The 18,233-nt window shown below is 47.0% G+C and overlaps 1 protein-coding gene across 2 annotated transcripts; it reads left to right on the forward strand.

Moving 5' to 3' along the window:
* Positions 1-650: 650 nt before the first annotated feature.
* On the forward strand, positions 651-13,852 carry pgm2l1 (phosphoglucomutase 2-like 1). Of its 2 annotated transcripts, XM_044201732.1 has the most exons (14): positions 653-1,147; positions 4,083-4,250; positions 5,451-5,557; positions 5,742-5,826; positions 5,943-6,026; positions 6,372-6,568; positions 8,338-8,527; positions 8,623-8,720; positions 8,818-8,998; positions 9,168-9,261; positions 10,032-10,161; positions 10,648-10,837; positions 12,023-12,156; positions 12,816-13,852. In XM_044201732.1, exons 1-14 carry the CDS (start codon positions 1,046-1,048, stop codon positions 12,916-12,918), a joined length of 1,863 nt encoding a protein of 620 aa, XP_044057667.1. In that variant the 5' UTR covers positions 653-1,045; the 3' UTR covers positions 12,919-13,852. The 2 variants fall into 2 exon arrangements, with proteins under 2 accessions (XP_044057669.1, XP_044057667.1); XM_044201734.1 differs by lacking the exon at positions 4,083-4,250 and having other exon boundaries at positions 651-1,147.
* The last annotated feature ends 4,381 nt before the right edge of the window (positions 13,853-18,233 follow it).

The following is an 18,233-nucleotide window of genomic DNA, read 5'->3' on the forward strand; positions in this document are numbered from 1 at the left end:
TGTCTATCAGGCAAGCTAACAAATGCAGCTAACAACTGCAAGCTAACAACTGCAGCTAACAACTACAAGCTAACAACTGCAGCTAACAACTGCAGCTCACAACTACAAGCTAACAACTGCAGCTAACAACTACAAGCTAACAACTGCAGCTCACAACTACAAGCTAACAACTATAAGCTAGACCGGAAGTTGGGAATTGTGTTCTTGAAATTTTAGCACACATGAAATTTTGAAGGACAAACGCTTATTAGTCGTCATTATTAGTGTTTGCACCCGTCCAGTACAACGTTCGTTCACACCAGCTAATGCTACACTCCGTGTATGGACTGCCATTATATTCAATATTAAACACATAAATAAATATGGCTATGAAGTAAATAAATTAGTCAGTATGGTTCAATTAGTAAATAAATAGGATTTTATTTCATAAAAACTAATCTGTTTCACGTTATAACGCGAAAAGTTTATTGTTATAACGAACTTTTTCACGTTATAACAAAAAATTAAATAATATTTATTTTGTTATACCACGAAACGTTTCAAGTTTCAGCATGTCGTAATAACGCGAAAACGTCTTATTATAACAAACTTTTCGCGTTATAACGTGGCAGCAACGGGCTTCCGTACTTCCTGACTCTTTATGACCCACCTTTACCTGCATGTCGGACCCGCGGAGCCCCGCCCATAATATAGGTGTGAAAACACATTATAGGTCCAAATAAAGTTAAAAACTAGTGTTTTGTTCATCCTTTATCCTTCCAAAGAAGTGCGCACGAGCAAAGGACTTTCACTTTAATAGCAGACCGGAAGTTCAGAACTTGTTTGGAGTTTATTCTGTCATGTGTAACTTCACCGCGGAACATTTACGGCCACGGTTAGCATGTGCTAGCTAACGTTAGCCTGGCTAACAGCAGGGAGCTAACACAGTGTCAGTTCACAGAGCAGCCGGCTAGCTGCCTGTTAGCCGCCTGCTACTTTACCCGGCGGTTCAATGGCCCTGCGGCAGCGTCACTGAGCGTTAGCTAGCCTGGCTCTGTCTGTCACCATGGGAGACGATAACGGGGACCTGAATGCCAACTCGAGGTGCCGGAGCACCGGCGACCCGCAGCTGGACAAGGCGGTGCACCAGTGGTTGACCTGGGACAAGGTGAGTGTCTGTCCGTCCAGCTGGGAAGTCAACTTAAGCCCTGTCTGTGCTGCTTTACGAGCCCGACTGCGTGGAGGGAACGCCACACAAAACTTCCCTGAAAAATCTACCATTTTAAAATGACATAGCATGTTGGCGAACACATGTGGTAATACTGGTTTAAGGTGCTGTATATTATAGATAATTATGATCGTCTGGTCAAATCGGCACAAAAAGTACTTACAACAGTAGCAGTTCGTTTCGTTAAACAGAAACTTTGTGAGCTGGCGCAGCGGCTGTAAAAAAGTCAAATTTATTTTAAACAAGAGCGTCTGGGTTGAAGTTCTGCGGGCCGAATGTTTCACTAGAACCAACCACTGAAGACAACCCGCCAAATCATGATTAAAATTGTAATTCATTTGGTCAATATGCAAGAAAATATAAAATGGCGAGGTTTTAAATGGGAGTTCTGAGTGTCGACAAGCGGCGTGTTTGTGGGCTGGGTGTCTCACCGGGGGGAGTGAGTGTGTGTTGCCCGCAGTGCGGTTCAGCAGGCCGGCCGGCTGTCTGGGTCGTGATGGAGATTAAAAGGCAGCATGACTCAGCTGTTTTGCTTTACAGGTAGCAAGTAGCCATAAAAAGGCCTGTGCAGTTCTCATGTTTTAATAATGTGTTTACATTATTAATGCAATGGCATCCTTATCTATCAGCTTCCAGATAATTTATTTCCCCCTGAGCATCAGTTTGAAGCAGCTGGATGTTCAACCATCACTGAGTCCATGTCCACACTGATGTGGGTTATTATTTATACAGCACAAACTTTAGTATTTAAGCAAACTTTATGGCAGACTAAGTGAACATATAGAAGCTCCATCCTGATGTATAATAAATAAATAAATATAAATAAATAAAAGACTGATTCTCGTTGTGTAAGCAGCATCACGTGCTGCTGCTGAAGGATCTTCTCTCGCTGACAGCTGACTCTGTGTCAAATAAAATAAAATATTCATCAGCGTTTTTATAAACTGCGTCACAGCTTCCAGACAGGAAACAAAACGCTGACGTCGTTCAGGATTTAGCGTCTGACGTCAGACTGTGACGTGATAATTCTGCGTGAAGCAGCGATTTTTCGGCCATGAAATCACCTCTGTGTGTTTGTTTTCTGCTGGCTGGTTGTTTAATGAACTTTTAAAAACTGGTCTAAAGAGGATTTTTGTGTTTGACAGACGGCTGCGATGTTTGAAGACCGTCAGAGCCGTGAGCCGGAGGAAGAGCTAAAGCGCCGTTTTGCTCTCGGACCAGAAACTCGGGAGCCTTAAAGTCAGATGACGTTAGTTTGAGGAGTTTATTGTCTAGACGTCTTATCAGCAGCAGGTGTAAATGTGATCGGCACCTGGCGAGATCCGTTGCATCACTGCGGCTGAGTCCCACCGGTCACATCTGCAGTGATGACGGGAAGTAGCGCCACCTGGCGGCAACAGGAAGATCCGACGTGCATGAAATGCTCGCGGCGTGGTCTACGCATCAAGTGTGTTGTCTAGCGCCACATAGTGGACACAGGAAGTGGCGTTTAACTCCTACGCGCAGTGAACAAAACGCGTCAGCAGCCGGCGTTGAATGTTCCTGCTTATCAAACGTGTGGAATTAGAGGCAGATTGGACGGCGTGAACTCAAGTTCCAGCAACTTCCTGTTTAAACGTCACTTCCTGTGTCCACTATGTGGCGCTAGAGAGAACACGCACTAATAACGCTGCGTATCAGGTGTCGACCACGCCGCGTCAGCTCGATGTAACTCGGCTGACTTCCTGTTGCCGGTAGGTGGCGCTGTGACAGTAACACAGGTGTGTTCAGGGCGCCGCTTCAGATGGGGCCGTCATGTTACAACCACTTCCTGTCTCGTGGCGAAACATCGAAGCTTGATCGACCGGGGGCCCAAAAATCAGCTTTTCCCCCAGCCGGGGCTTCTGTCCCCCGTTAACGGGTCTGTGGTCTGAACCTGAACCCCCCCGCCCCCCCGTGACCTCAGAGCGGTGCAGTTTTAAAGGTCGTCCAGGCTGCTGACCTGCGCTGCAAATGTCAGCAGCCTGGAACAGATTCACACACACACACACACACAGACAGACAGCAGGCTGTGTTTGTTATTAATATTAATATTCATTTATTATCACTAACAGTCTGAAATACTGTCAGCAGAAATATTATTAGCGTAAGTTCACAGGATTTAGTTCCAGTTAACTATTGATTTCACGACTGATCGGTGCGCTGATCGTTATTCGGTGAATTGTTTCGTCTATAAAATGACAGAAAACAGTTTGAACGTCCGTCTCAGTTTGTCAGAGTCCACGCTGACGTCCTCGGATGAACGTCTGTCGATCGACGGATTGCTTCAACACTTTCATTCATGTTATTGTTGTGGTTTTTAAAAATTAATTGCAGGCTGCATCTGAAAATATTAGATGTTATTTTTCTTATTTTCAGCTGTAAAATGCTCAGAACACTTTAAAGTATCCGTCTGCTGTTATTCTATATTGTTCTTACAGTAAATAAATCTCACGTTCAGACCAGCAACACGTCGGTCCGTCTCACTTCCTGTCTGCGGCTCTCAGCTGCGAGCCCGTTGGTTCCTGCTGAAGATCTTTAAAAACACAGATCTGTAGTTTCCTGTTTAAAAAGGCTCAGTAGTTTCCTCAAACAGCTGCTCGCTGTAGTTTCTATCAGACCAACAGGAGGAAACAGAGCATCTGTTGGGGACTATTTCCAGCGGCGGATGAATCCACATGTGGTGCTGTAGTGAGTGTTTGGGGCAGCAGGACGGTGTGTGTGGGGCGGAGGCAGAATAAACTACAGTGTGTGTGTTCGTGGTGATGAAGCAACATGTCGCCCGTTGTGTTTTAATAACAACGGCGGCTCAGAGGAAGACGATACGTCAGGCTGTGATGGATTTCCTCTCCTGCAGAACCGGCGGACTCGGGCTCAGGTGGAGTCTCTGGTGGCGGCGGGTCGTCTGCAGGACTTGAGGATGAGACTCGGGAGCAGGATGAGCTTCGGCACGGCGGGACTCAGAGCGCCGATGGGCGCCGGGTTCAACCGGATCAACGACCTCACCGTCATCCAGTCCACTCAGGTCAGACCAGTTCGTAAGAACCAGTTCAGTTCATGCTGGTCCAGTCTGCAGGGAGCTGCACACACAGATTAGGAACCTGTCCCGGTAACTCTGCCAGTTAATTACTTTTACATTCACCTATTTTATATTTAGTTTTTAGAAACCACGACTTTATGTAGAGCTGCCGCCTCAACGCCGCTGACGCGAATCACTGCTCTGCAGGTGAGCTGACTGTACCTGTTAGTCCATTAATCAATTAGCTGATCGACAGAAAACTAATCAGCAGCTATTTTTATAATCGATTCACCGTTTGTCATTTTTCAAGCAAAAGTAGTGAGAGAGGCTTCAGGATGTGAAGACGTAACGCAGACTCGAACCTGAAACCTGCTGTGTGGAGAAGAAACAGCAGCGATCATTAATATTTCTACAGAGACGAGAAGCAGGAAGCAGATATCTATCTATCTATAATTACTTACAGCGGTGTGAAAAAGTGTTTGCCTTCCTGATTTCTTATTTTTTTGCATGTTTGTCACTTAAATGTTTCCGATCATCAAACAAATTTAAATATTAGTCAAAGATAACACAAGTAAACACAAAATGCAGTTTTTAAATGAAGGTTGTTATTATTAAGGGAAAACAAAATCCAAACCTACATGGCCCTGTGTGAAAAAGTGATTCCCCCCTAAACCTAATAACTGGTTGCTCCACCCTTAGCAGCAACAACTGCAATCAAGCGTTTGCGATAACTTGCAGTGAGTCTTTTACAGCGCTGTGGAGGAGTTTTGGCCCACTCATCTTTGCAGAATTGTTGTAATTCAGCCACATTGGAGGGTTTTCGAGCATGAACTGCCTTTTTAAGGTCACGCCACAGCATCTCAATAGGATTCAGGTCTGGACTCTGACTAGGCGGCTCCGGTTCGAGTCCTCTGTGTCTCTGTTGTTGTCCAGTAATGGCAGAAACGTTCAGTGGCGTCTTTGCGGTTCAGCTTCTCATTTAATGAGCCGAACGTTTTTACTGTCAGCACGTATAATGAACTGGCTTTATTTCCTTCTGTTTGTTGTGATGATTTATTTATTTTTTTAATAAGCCGTCTTGACGAGAAGCCCGTTCGGTTTCTTTTATTAATCTCACAGCACAATCCTCTTTTTTGATCCTTTCATTTGTTGTCACGTGTGCAAATAAATAAGCTTTACAAATAGTTTTTCTGTGTCTGTCTTCAGGGTTTGTATTCGTACCTGTGCAGGTATTTCGCAGACTTCGGCAGCAGAGGAGTGGTTGTTGGCTTTGACTCCAGAGGACAGGAAGAGAGCGGCTGCAGCAGTCAGCGGTAACTATAACGCATGATAATACTCTCAGTAAGTATTAAATACGGTCACAGCAGCTCCGTCTCCGGCCAAACCTGAACACGTGGCGCCGTCTGGCTGGACGGACGCCGTCTGAGGGGACGCGACGTTCCTGCACTCACTTAAAACCGTTAAAATTGTTGTGTTTTTGTTATTATTGCCTTTCAGTTTGGCGAAGTTGACGGCGGCTGTGATGCTCAGCAGAGACGTTCCTGTTCATCTTTTCTCCACGTTCGTGCCCACGCCGTACGTGGTGAGGAAACTCTTAACGCATCACTTCCTGCAGCAGGCAGCTGATGGAGCAGAATCGGCACCAGCAGGGCGTAGTTGTTGTTGTTGTTGTTATTACATGTGTGTGTTTGTTTCCAGCCGTACGCTGTGAAGAAGCTGGGTGCGGCGGCCGGAGTGATGATCACCGCTTCACACAATCCTAAAGAAGACAACGGATACAAGGTGAGAAAGATCCGCGAGTCAGGCTGACGCCGCACACTGGACAGGAAGTTTCATGCTTCTTAGGAAAAATCCCTACGCCTCCTGCTGGTAGACGGCAGGAAAGCTTTTTATGATCTTTGAATCCACACAGCGCACCTGAGGCCTCAGCGATTGTAGTTATACTCCTTTTCTGCCACCAGGGGTTCCTGCATTCTCGCGGTCAGGAGTGCGTCTAAATTCACACCATTTTTACGAAGAAATCGATGAACAGATGCACGTTAATCAATTTCTTCTTGTGTGAGTTTTGAAATTACTCCTGACGGCCGGTGAGAGGCCTCGGGTCTGTAACCGTATCGCCCTCTGCAGGTGTACTGGTGTAACGGCGCTCAGATCTCCTCACCTCACGACAAGGAGATCCTGCGGAGTATTGAGGAGCAGCTGGAGCCCTGGAGCGCCTCCTGCTGGGAGGAGGAGCTGGTGGAGAGCTGCTCCCTGAGGACCGACCCCCTGACCCAGATCAACAGCTGCTACATGGACGAGCTCACCTCCCTCTGCTTCCACAGGTAAGAGGACGAAGTGAGTCCCTGAACCTCTACAACTAGGAACCAAAACTCTGGAGCTGATCCCCAGACCTCTGCAGCTAGTCCTTCTAACTCTGGAGCTAGCCCCCAGACCTCTGCAGCTAGTCCTTCTAACTCTGGAGCTAGCCCCCAGACCTCTGCAGCTAGTCCTTCTAACTCTGGAGCTAGCCCCCAGACCTCTGCAGCTAGTCCTTCTACCTCTGGAGCTAGACCCCAGACCTCTGCAGCTAGTCCTTCTAACTCTGGAGCTAGCCCCCAGACCTCTGCAGCTAGCCCTTCTAACTCTGGAGCTAGACCCCAGACCTCTGCAGCTAGTCCTTCTAACTCTGGAGCTAGCCCCCAGACCTCTGCAGCTAGTCCTTCTAACTCTGGAGCTAGCCCCCAGACCTCTGCAGCTAGTCCTTCTATCTCTGGAGCTAGCCCCCAGACCTCTGCAGCTAGTCCTTCTAACTCTGGAGCTAGCCCCCAGACCTCTGCAGCTAGTCCTTCTAACTCTGGAGCTAGCCCCCAGACCTCTGCAGCTAGTCCCCAGACCTCTGCAGCTAGCCCCCAGACCTCTGGAGCTAGCCCCCAGACCTCTGCAGCTAGTCCTTCTATCTCTGGAGCTAGCCCCCAGACCTCTGCAGCTAGTCCTTCTACCTCTGCAGCTAGTCCTTCTATCTCTGCAGCTAGTCCCCAGACCTCTGCAGCTAGTCCCCAGACCTCTGCAGCTAGTCCCCAGACCTCTGCAGCTAGTCCCCAGACCTCTGGAGCTAGCCCCCAGACCTCTGGAGCTAGCCCCCAGACCTCTGCAGCTAGACCCCAGACCTCTGCAGCTAGCCCCCAGACTTCTGCAGCTAGCCCCCAGACTTCTGCAGCTAGTCCTTCTACCTCTGCAGCTAGTCCTTCTACCTCTGCAGCTAGTCCTTCTATCTCTGCAGCTAGCCCCCAGACCTCTGCAGCTAGCCCCCAGACTTCTGCAGCTAGTCCTTCTACCTCTGGAGCTAGTCCTTCTACCTCTGGAGCTAGCCCTTCTATCTCTGCAGCTAGCCCCCAGACCTCTGCAGCTAGCCCCCAGACTTCTGCAGCTAGTCCTTCTACCTCTGGAGCTAGCCCTTCTATCTCTGGAGCTAGCCCTTCTATCTCTGCAGCTAGCCCCCAGACCTCTGCAGCTAGTCCTTCTACCTCTGCAGCTAGACCCCAGACCTCTGCAGCTAGTCCCCAGACCTCTGCAGCTAGTCCCCAGACCTCTGGAGCTAGTCCTTCTACCTCTGCAGCTAGACCCCAGACCTCTGCAGCTAGTCCTTCTACCTCTGCAGCTAGACCCCAGACCTCTGCAGCTAGCCCCCAGACCTCTGGAGCTAGTCCTTCTACCTCTGCAGCTAGACCCCAGACCTCTGCAGCTAGCCCCCAGACCTCTGGAGCTAGTCCTTCTACCTCTGCAGCTAGACCCCAGACCTCTGCAGCTAGTCCTTCTACCTCTGCAGCTAGACCCCAGACCTCTGCAGCTAGACCCCAGACCTCTGCAGCTAGACCCCAGACCTCTGCAGCTAGCCCCCAGACCCCAGGGATACGGGGTCTGCAGGGCAGTGAAAGGAACTGCTCCATTCTACTCCTCTAAACCATGATCCTCTCTGTTCTGGTCCTACAGTGGTGGAGTGAGATCCCCACTGATGTCGGGATCACTGCACACCTCAGCACTTATTGTGAGTCGCTTTGGACTGTAATGTGATGAGGCGTTCACCTCCCTCTGCTTCTCTCGTGTCTCTCAGGGATCTGAACAGAAGTTGTCCGTTGAAGTTTGTCCACTCGTCCTTCCACGGTGTCGGACACGCCTTCGTCCAGCAGGCCTTCCACGCCTTCGGCTTCGCTCCACCGATCCCCGTCCCCGAGCAGCAAGACCCCGACCCCAACTTCTCCTCCGTCCGCTGCCCCAACCCCGAGGAGGGAGAGTCAGTCCTGGTAGGACACAGATCCCCGTTCTTCACGTGATTCCTTAATTTAGTATTTTATTATTTGGTTGTAATCATCAGTTCTTCTGTTCGCGTGTTCTCCAGGAGCTCTCTCTCATTCTGGCCGAGAAAGAAAACGCTCGGATCGTTCTGGCGACGGATCCCGACGCCGACCGTTTGGCTGTAGCGGAGAAGTCTGACGGGTAACTGACGTTTGCTCAAAGGCACTCGAGTGCAGAGACTGTTAAAGCAGACTACAACGCTACGGGTGCAGTTGACTTGTGTCTGCCTGTCTTACAGGTGCAGTTGGAAGGTGTTCACAGGTAACGAGCTGGCGGCTCTGTTGGGTTGGTGGATGTTCTTCAATTGGAAGGAGGCTCATCCAGATCCCGCAGACTCTCAGAAGGTTTTCATGTTGGCCACCACAGTGTCGTCTAAGATCCTGCAGGCCTTCGCTCGCATCGAGGGATTCCACTTCGAGGTCCGAGGGTTTGAATCCGGAAATATCAGAAACACGACTAATCTTTAATGTGACTAATCGTTCTGTCAGGACTGTTTGAGATGTTCCTACATCTGTGCCGTCAGTGGTGATGATGATGATGATGATGATGATGATGATGGTCTCCTGTCTGTCTGTCTGTGTTCAACAGGAAACTCTTCCCGGGTTTAAATGGATCGGGAACAGAATACACGAACTCTCCAAAACAGGAAACACGGTCATATTTGCCTTCGAGGAGTCGATCGGTAACCAAGTTTATTATTTACTGTATTTCATTTAAAGAGAAACTCCTCAGTCGTCGTGTCAGCCCAGCTGATTGGCTCTCAGAGTCTCTCTGGTATAAACCCTCAGTGCAGACTCGAAGGACCCTGACACACCGCGCTGACGGTCAGGTGACGTTGTGGTTCACGTCGCCTGTAGTTTTTGTGACGTTGAATCAACAGAAGAAGTCAGTTTCTCGCTGTTTTTCACCTCCTAGTTTGTCTTGTTAACGGAGACTCGGTGTTTGTAGAATAAAGTAACATTTTTATGGTTATTTGACCAACAGAAGCGACAGTCGGATCCGTTTTCAGCAGAGCCGAACCGCACAGAAACGCTTCTGTAACGGGAATAAACACAGCGAGAGATGAGATTATTGCATCACCAGAGAAATGAGTAAAACCAAACAGATGTTCGGCAGAAAGGTGACATCGAGTCAGTATGCTGAGTAATAAACATCTCTCCAAAATATTAATCTAACCTTCGGACAGGTGAGAGCTGCACACCTGACTCATCACTGAGATTAATGCGCACCAGAAATAAAACGTGTCACGTAAATCAATACTTATTAGTTGTCAGATATTTGGAAGATACATTTCTTCCAGATGTGAGTTGATCCCAGTAAGAGATTTCACGTGGAGCAGAAACTTAATAAAGTGCACATTTTCTCATTATGCGATTTCAGGTTTGACACCAGAAACAAGTAGTAACAACCAGTAAAAGTGTACAGAAACGTGGTTTTGTTTGGTGTCTCCAGGTTTCCTGTGCGGCACTTTGGTCCCTGAGAAAGACGGCGTGAGCTCGGCCGCCGTCGTGGCTGAAATGGCCGCTTACCTCCACAACCAGAACCTGAGTCTGAACCAGCAGCTGCACAACATCTACCAGACGTACGTTACAGCGGAGGAAGCGTTCGCATCCTTCCCTTCAGTAGAAGTACTTTAGAATTAAAATATACTTAAAGTATCAAAAGTATTTTATTGTACACTCGTGAAGAGTTTGTCCTGACGATTAGAGCCGAGTGACAAAGTTAAAATAATAACCACAGTATGAAGAACTGTAATCAGAACTTTAAGATCCAGTTTACAAAAATCAAGTTCAGTCTGTACTTCGGCACTTCCACCACCAGAGGGCGGCACACGCTGGGGCTTCAGTCTGTACTTTAGTCTTTAGGTTAGACGGCCCTTGAGGAGGTTTTGAAGGTCCTTGAAAAGGTTCCATGACTTTAAAGTGGAGCTTCTTGGTTTAGATTCCTCCGTCTTCAGAGTTACAGCTGTGAGCCTGTTTCTGAAGTTTTCTTGATGATGAAAATGTGTTAAAGCGTTTCTTCTTCTCTTATTTTGACAGTTGTTTCTGTTGTGACTTCCTGTCTCCAGGTATGGTTATCACTTGTCTAAAACCTCCTACGTGGTCTGCAACGACCCCCCCACCATCCAGAAGATCTTCAGTCGGATCAGGAACTTTGACGGCGAAGGTTCGTACCCGAAGACGTGCGGCGGCGTCCGGATCGTCCACGTCAGAGACGTTACCACGGGATACGACAGCAGCCGGCCTGACCTCAGATCTGTAAGACACTATTTTGATAATCGATTAATCGTTTAAGTCAGTTTTCAAGTAAAAACGTGAAATATGAGTTTCTTTCTCAGACGCGTTAATAAACTGAAGATATTTGTGTTTTTGGACGAAACGTCATCTGGGACTTTTATAGACCAATCGATCAATCAGCTGATGAAAGTGATCGTTCGTGTTTTTGTCTGTTTGAACACAGAAATACAAAAACATATTAAAATGGTGAATCATTAGTACGTTTGATAAAAGTGGCAGCGCCGATTTAAACTGCTGACCGAACGTCGGGAACATCCAAATACTCCATCCTGATTGGACGCTCTCCGACAGCTCTGAGCTCATTGGTTACGAGTCTGTGGAAGTTTCAAAAAACCGACTCTGAAATTCAGAAAACACAAACGGATTCACGGTTTGTGAAACGACCTGAAGTCGCTACAAAACGCTGCTGAAGTAAAAGCAGTTTCATCAGCTAACGTGTGAAATAGCTGCTGACACATTCGTGTTTTAGTCGTTGTGGTCGTTTCCGTAAAGAACGCTCGGCCGTAGAGATAATCCAGAGTCCGACAGTTTCATAAATCCTTAAAAAACCTTTATTATAATAATAATAAACTTTATTTAAACAGCACTTTTCAAAACAAAGTAAAGTGCTCCACGTGTTTAAAACCTTTCAGATCGCCGCCAACAGACCGGCTTCTCTCTGCGTTTCATTGTGTCAGCTCTGACGCATCAACATGGACGCACGCCGTTTATTAAGCGTTAGAACCGCTCCGGATCCCCTCGGAGGTTTCATCTGTTAACCTTCACAGCCGATCGCGTTTTGTTTGTGAAATCTGAAAAGTGTCTGCAGTAAAAAGTGGAGTCGAAGTATAAAGTGGCCATATTACGCTTTTTGGCTCCGCCCCTTTAGTGTCTCCCACAGTCTCTGCTCCGTACGCCGTTACTCGTGTATGTCACTATAACTGACATTCCCATAATGCCTGCCACGGTTACCATGGCTACGGCTGTGTTTCCAGCTGATCAGGAAGCCTTTTCCGACCAATCAGAGCAGACTGGGCTTTTCAGGGATCAATGTACAGGAAGAGAAAATACTGTGTTTTTTGAACATTAAGCATGAAAATGGCCTCTTTAAGTACAGTGTGAGTGAATGTACTCGGTGACTCTGTCCTCTGTGTGTTTCCTGTGGAGGTACTTCCTGTGACGAGGAGCAGTCACATGATCACCTTCAGTCTGCAGAACGGCGTCGTGGCCACGCTGAGAACCAGCGGCACCGAACCCAAAATCAAGTACTACACCGAGTACTGCGCCGCACCGGGGAGCAGGTCAGCTGACTGCGACGCACTAAGTACTGCTCTGCTTTATTTTCAGCACGACTCCGAACCAGAACCAGAACCAGGACCAGAACCAAGACCAGAACCAGACTGATGTTTCCATTTCAACAGATTTTAGACTTCAGGAGGAAAAAGTCATAAAAATACACGTCTTCTGTCTGTACTAGCTTGAATTTGAGCACATTGAAAAGCACGACATATAAAACTGGTTTGATAACATTTATTATTATTATTATTATTATTATTATATAAAATATACTCACATTTGATGTGAAGTCACTTTCTGTCTTCACTGCAGATCCAGTTTCCTCTTTAAAACACAGATAAACATCGAGTCATTCAGATAAATAACGACTTCGTTTCCAGCAGCGCCGCCGCCACAAACAGGAAGTTAAAGGAGTGTTTACGTCCCGTTGGATCCAGATTGAATCAGATGTTATTAGACCAGTTTCTAGGAGCCAGGTGTTTCCCATCATGCACTGGGGTCTGAAACCTGCAGCCACCTTGATCTCGTGAGGTTTTCGTTTGTTGAAGCCGGTTCTTAATAACGACACCTCGGCGTTACCGTGGCTACGCCCTCGTCCCTCTCCTCGTGTATGTAAATGACATCGTGACCTCAGTGACGTCATCAGTGTGTCTCTGTGTTGCAGTGAGGCGTCCGGTCTGGAGGACGAGCTCCGGAGGATCACGGCCGCTTTGCTGGACGAGTTCCTGGAGCCCGAGAGGAACAACCTGATTCGCCGCTGCGTCTAGCTCCGCCTCCCACGTACCTCTTCCTCCACAGCTGTTTCCTGTTGCTGATGTCACATCCTGTCGCGTTTGTAGACGAATCGGAGCGGCTGCTGCTTCGCTCCGTGGTGTCGATAAAGTTCATGTTAGAAAATAAGCTGTGAACAGATTCATAAACAAAATAATCAATAGAGATCAATATTTAGCCGCAGGTCTGAACTGTGATATTCTGTGTCCTTCCTTCATTATCACACAGCAGAGAGCATGATGGGTAAACAGAGTCCAACCAAAGAGTGATTGATTGGTTATCGGGACGGAGGCTGCAGGAACTCCGAAGTATTTCTGACTTGAAATAAATTCAGTTATATGGAAGTTAATTAACGACAAAACGACTGAAGCTCATTAAACTTATTAGTTGAAACTATTAGTCATCAAAATCATTTTGCACCAATTTCGATGATCAATTAATCGTTTGAGTCATTTTATTTAGCAAAAATGCTAAAAAGATGTGAAAGACTGTATGTAAGAATCGCTGTGATAGTAAACTGTTGGTCTGACTAAACGAGACATTTGAAGATAATCGATATTAATCGTTAGTGAAAACAATCGTCGTTTAGTCCTCAATCTAGTTTTTCTGGTCCACAGTTTTGTGGTTAATGAACTTCCATACGTGGACTGAAAGGAGAAATGTTCTCTAATATTTATCTTTGTGTTTTTGATGTTTAGCTGAATGTTGAAGTTTCCTTTCAGGCTCTGGATGTTATTTATTTTTATACTCGGAGATAAAAGCTATTTATGTTTGAGTTCGTGTTGTACGGAGGACGTGAAGCTGCTGTCGTCTTAAAGGATCGTTCGGCTCCACGAGGAGGCACTTTGGTTGTTTGGACTGTTTTTACTGTCGCAAATAAAGACTGCTGTTAATGTGGTTCAGTAATACTGAATAAAACTTTAAAATGTGGATTAGTATTCATTCATTCATTCATTATCGGGAAGTTCTGCAGCGTCGGTCGACAGGAAGAAATTAAATCAGCATAAAAATAATTATGTTTAAACAAAGAACAATCGGCTGCGCGGTGAAATGTTTTAGTGTTCGATGGATCTCGTGGTCGTACGAACTTTCTTGAAATATTACAATTTGAGTTATCTTCAGTTTGTTGTAGCTGAAACTCGGACAGTTTCAGGAGAAGTTACAACATTTCAAGAATAGACGTAATTGAAAAAGAAGTCGTACGAGAGTGAAGTTGTAGTTTTATGAAATCAAACTAATATTTCAAGAAGTCAGAATTTTACAATAAGACGTATTTTGATGAAAATACACAATTGTACAAGAAGAAATGTTAAAACTTTGACAATCGTGTCGTAATTTTATGAGGAAAGGTCGTAAGAGTTTCAGTTTTTCTCTGGTGAGAAACAGAAAAGCAGCAAATCTGCAAACAGAATCTGTCTTCAACCGCAAAACATCAACAGACATCGAAACTCAGCAAACATCGTGTGTCGGCTTTCTGCTCACGTGCAAAGGACGGGAAACACGTCCAACGCTTCGTGATTTTACAGTCAAACATGTCTACGAACGTATTTATGATGAAGGATCAGATTCATCAAAGCTTCAGAGAAACAACTGAAACCCTCTGGCAGTCTGTCCTCAGGGGTTCACTCAAGTTTCACCACATTAAAAAACTTACACTGATAAAGCCGGAAAACAGTTCGGCCGCGAATTAAAATGACATAAATCCTCAAAAGCACCTCCGAGCCACAAGAAAAGACATCGAATGTGCTTCAGCTGTTCGCTCTAAACCAATCAGAGGCACAGAAACTGATTCACCGTCACGTCGACTCGATCGAAGACAAAAGAAGGTTCCTAGTGACGGCACGGAGGCCAGATTCACAGCTGAGATGTCGGTTCAGTGACTCATTAACATTAACTCATCGTTCCGGTGGTCCCTTTAAAGTTTCAAAGAGGGGTCCGTTACCTGGTAGGGCTTGTTGTGTCCCATAAAGCAACACACAGAAATGCTCACAGAGTGTACAGTGAAAAATTAAAACATGCTTGAGACATTAAAGATCCAGCGTGGAGGATTTAGCGGCCTCTAGTGGTGAAACTGCAGTTTGCAACCATCTGAACACCGCTCGCCTCGCCCTCCCCTTCCAGGCGTGGAGGAGAAACTACGGTGAAGCGAAACTCGATAACGGCCCTCTGTAGAGCCGGTGTCTGGTTTGTCCGTTCTGGGCTCCTGTAGAAACATGGCGGTGCAACATGGCGGCCTCCGTGGAAGGGGACCCGCTCCCTCTGCAGATATAAAGGCTGATTCTAAGGTAACGAAAACACAGCGGTTCTTATTTTCAGGGGATTAATCACTGATGAAAACATACATATGAATATTATATTTTTGCCGACAGCTGCTCCTGAATGTTCCACGCTGGAGCTTTAAGTTATGTCAACTAATAAATCCTAGAAAACATTTTTTTACCGGCCATTTGTGAAGTTTTAAATGTTACAAATGTTCGACTGACGACTGTCCCATGCCTCGTTTTATTTAGCGTGAGCAGGAAAACTGGCAGAATAACACGCCGTCAACATTAGCAGAGACTTTACAGAGTGCATGTTTAATATGGAACTGGTTTGATTGTCACTTTTCATGACATAATGAACCGACTGCCGACTGTTCCTGTAAAAAAAGAAAGTAAGTTCTCAAACCCCCAATAAAACATCCGAAGTGATACTCAAGAAAGAAACCTTTGGCACAATCTAAGCTTATTCTCAGCTGAAGCTAATGTAAACCCCACAGAGGCTGCTGGTGTTGGGGGAAGTTAGATCACTGGGCCGAGTCCCTCAGGTCAAAGGTCATTTCATCCTGTCAACATGTTTGTCCCTGAGGCATCTTCACATTAGCCACAGTTTCCATGAATTCCCTCTGAAGCAAATTACAGTCAGAGCTGTTAACCAGTGAGACCAATCAGCCTGAGCAGACCTCAGCACTGGTTTCACTGGTCCACTGGGGGCGGAGGACGATAATGACCTCCCCTCAGACTCTGTGACAACACTCCTCAGGATGGACAGACGCTAACTGATGACGTTAACAGCGAACTCCCAAAGAAAGTGTACACCAACGTTTCCTGAAACTTCTGGAGAGTTTTTAGTCGTCTTTCATTTCTACGCCGACTCTGAGACGTAAATACAGAACGCTGAGCGTAAAGCTGGATTTATACTGGACGCAAGCCGTCCCGCCGTCGATAAAACCACCACAACGCTGATGACTGGGCCACATCCTGCGCTATATTACACAGAGAAACTCTGAGGCAACTTGTGTTTGTCCTTGTCTCATTACTGAATTTGAGACTACAGTCGCTGTGGTTACGCTGGTTCCTTCAGAATGAGTGCGTTTCCATCCACCTGTTTTTATGTGCATTTTCACAAAAATGTGTTTCCTGTTTGAAGCGCGGAAGCTGTTTGTGGGTGAAACCAGAAGCAGACGGAGAGAATAACTGCTGACGTCACGAAGCCTGAAGAGCTGAGAGCATCAGCTGTGTGCGGAGCGATGAGGAGGCTGGAGCCTTCCTCACACGAACACATGAAGCCGACAGAAACGTCTCGTTTCCATCATGTTTCCCACATGGTTTCCCTTTTAATGACGTCGTCTCGCTGCGTCCTCTTCTTCTGCGACGCTTTAACGGCAGCGGCTGGGGGATCAGCTCCACCGGCCGTTCACCTCCGTCAGCCAATGAGCTCGCGTTCTCGCAGCAGCAGCAGCAGCGGGCGGAGACGAGCAGCGAGTCACGTTTTCTTTTGGGAAATTTGTTACTGTAGGATTTACGCTGCATTTGGATGGAAACTTGACAGAGAGCGACGCGCAGTGAGCAGAGGGTCTTTGTTAGACGTGTGAAGAGGAGAAGACGACTGAGTCTTTCTTCAGCTTCCTTAATATAGACCACGATCTCCACCGGCATCAGAAAACACAAGCAGCCCAAGCTGACCGAACACAGATCTTGCTGTCCCCCGATGTGCGCTTACACTGTTGGAGAGGCGCACATGAACTGAGGCGTCGCGTCGGAGCCTGCATAGGTGGAGCTACACTGGTTCAAGCAATGAAGGATCGTTGGAATCGCTGACGTGTCCTATGGGGGTTTGACTCTGCTCAGTCAAGTTTCTCTGTCTGTGCACAAGCTTGGGCCTTGCTTGCGATTTGAAGGACAAAACTATGGGGGCCAGGAAAGGCAGATTTTTCAGACCAAGGCGGAGCTCCTGAGCACCTGGGGCTGAAGGCGAAGCCCTGAGCTTCAAAGATCTGCAAACTTTCTGAGTGGCCTGTGCTCGGAGGTCAGTGTCTATCACCACTTCCTTGGAAAGGGGGACCTGCGAGCATCCAGGAGACCTTTCATAAGTGCCGTTGAGACGTCAAGGAGGCTTGTGTGCATATGCTGACGAGGGCCTACAGCTTTGAGGTCTTCCAGAGGTCCGAGCACGTCACTGTGGGGAGCTCTGCTGTGGTAAATTTGAGTTTAAGCGACAGCCTGGGGGGCTTCGTCTGTCCTTTGGGGACATGCAAAGGTTTCATGCTTGCATGTAGGTTTTGGAGGAAGATCGTTTTAAAGATCCTCTCCCCTGTATGCTTCGTTCCTGCACATAATCTAAGCTTTCCTAAACCAACTGTAAAACTCATGAGGTGATTCTTTTCTGCGTTGCTTCGTAGCTGCTTCGATCAAGACAGTTTGAGCCTGAAGGTCAGGAGGATTGACCTCACTTCCTATATAGTGTCTATAGTGAAAACACACAAAACATTGTGATGAATGAGAGTTTCTTAAAAAACTTTCAGTAGGCCGCAAACAGCTGAATCAGAGCTCAGCGGGCGGGGACCTCGGCCAGGTAGAGCCGGTGAATGCAGCTTTTAATGAAGGTAAAGGACGAGTTGCACCGCACATACTGCAGTTCACTGATTGATGTCCTTCGCTGATCGCACGGCGGTGATCGATCAGGTTGGTGTCCACGCTGTAAGAAAGTCAAGTGCCCCCCACAGACAGAAGAGGGAAACGTGGTCTTGGCAGCAGGTTCAGTGTTCAGCGAGTTGTTCAATTTCTATATGAATCCAGAAGCCGACTCGGCCCGAACTTGTTCCACCACAGAACGCTAGACTACGATCAGCTTTTGTGACGTGCCGGGCCGCATGACACGTTGCTGACGTTTGATAGGTGTGCGTGTTGAATCGTCTCCAACCTGCGGTTACCCGTAACACCCTGTTCTTCGTAGATCCACAGAGACGTTTAAGGCAAATTTATACTTTCCACATCTGCAAGGACGTGAGAGTCGGCATTACTTAAATCTTTCGTTGTTTCCTGTGTCCGCG

This window comes from Siniperca chuatsi, linkage group LG7 (genome assembly GCF_020085105.1).
Source record: "Siniperca chuatsi isolate FFG_IHB_CAS linkage group LG7, ASM2008510v1, whole genome shotgun sequence".
Taxonomy (NCBI): Eukaryota; Metazoa; Chordata; class Actinopteri; order Centrarchiformes; family Sinipercidae; genus Siniperca; species Siniperca chuatsi.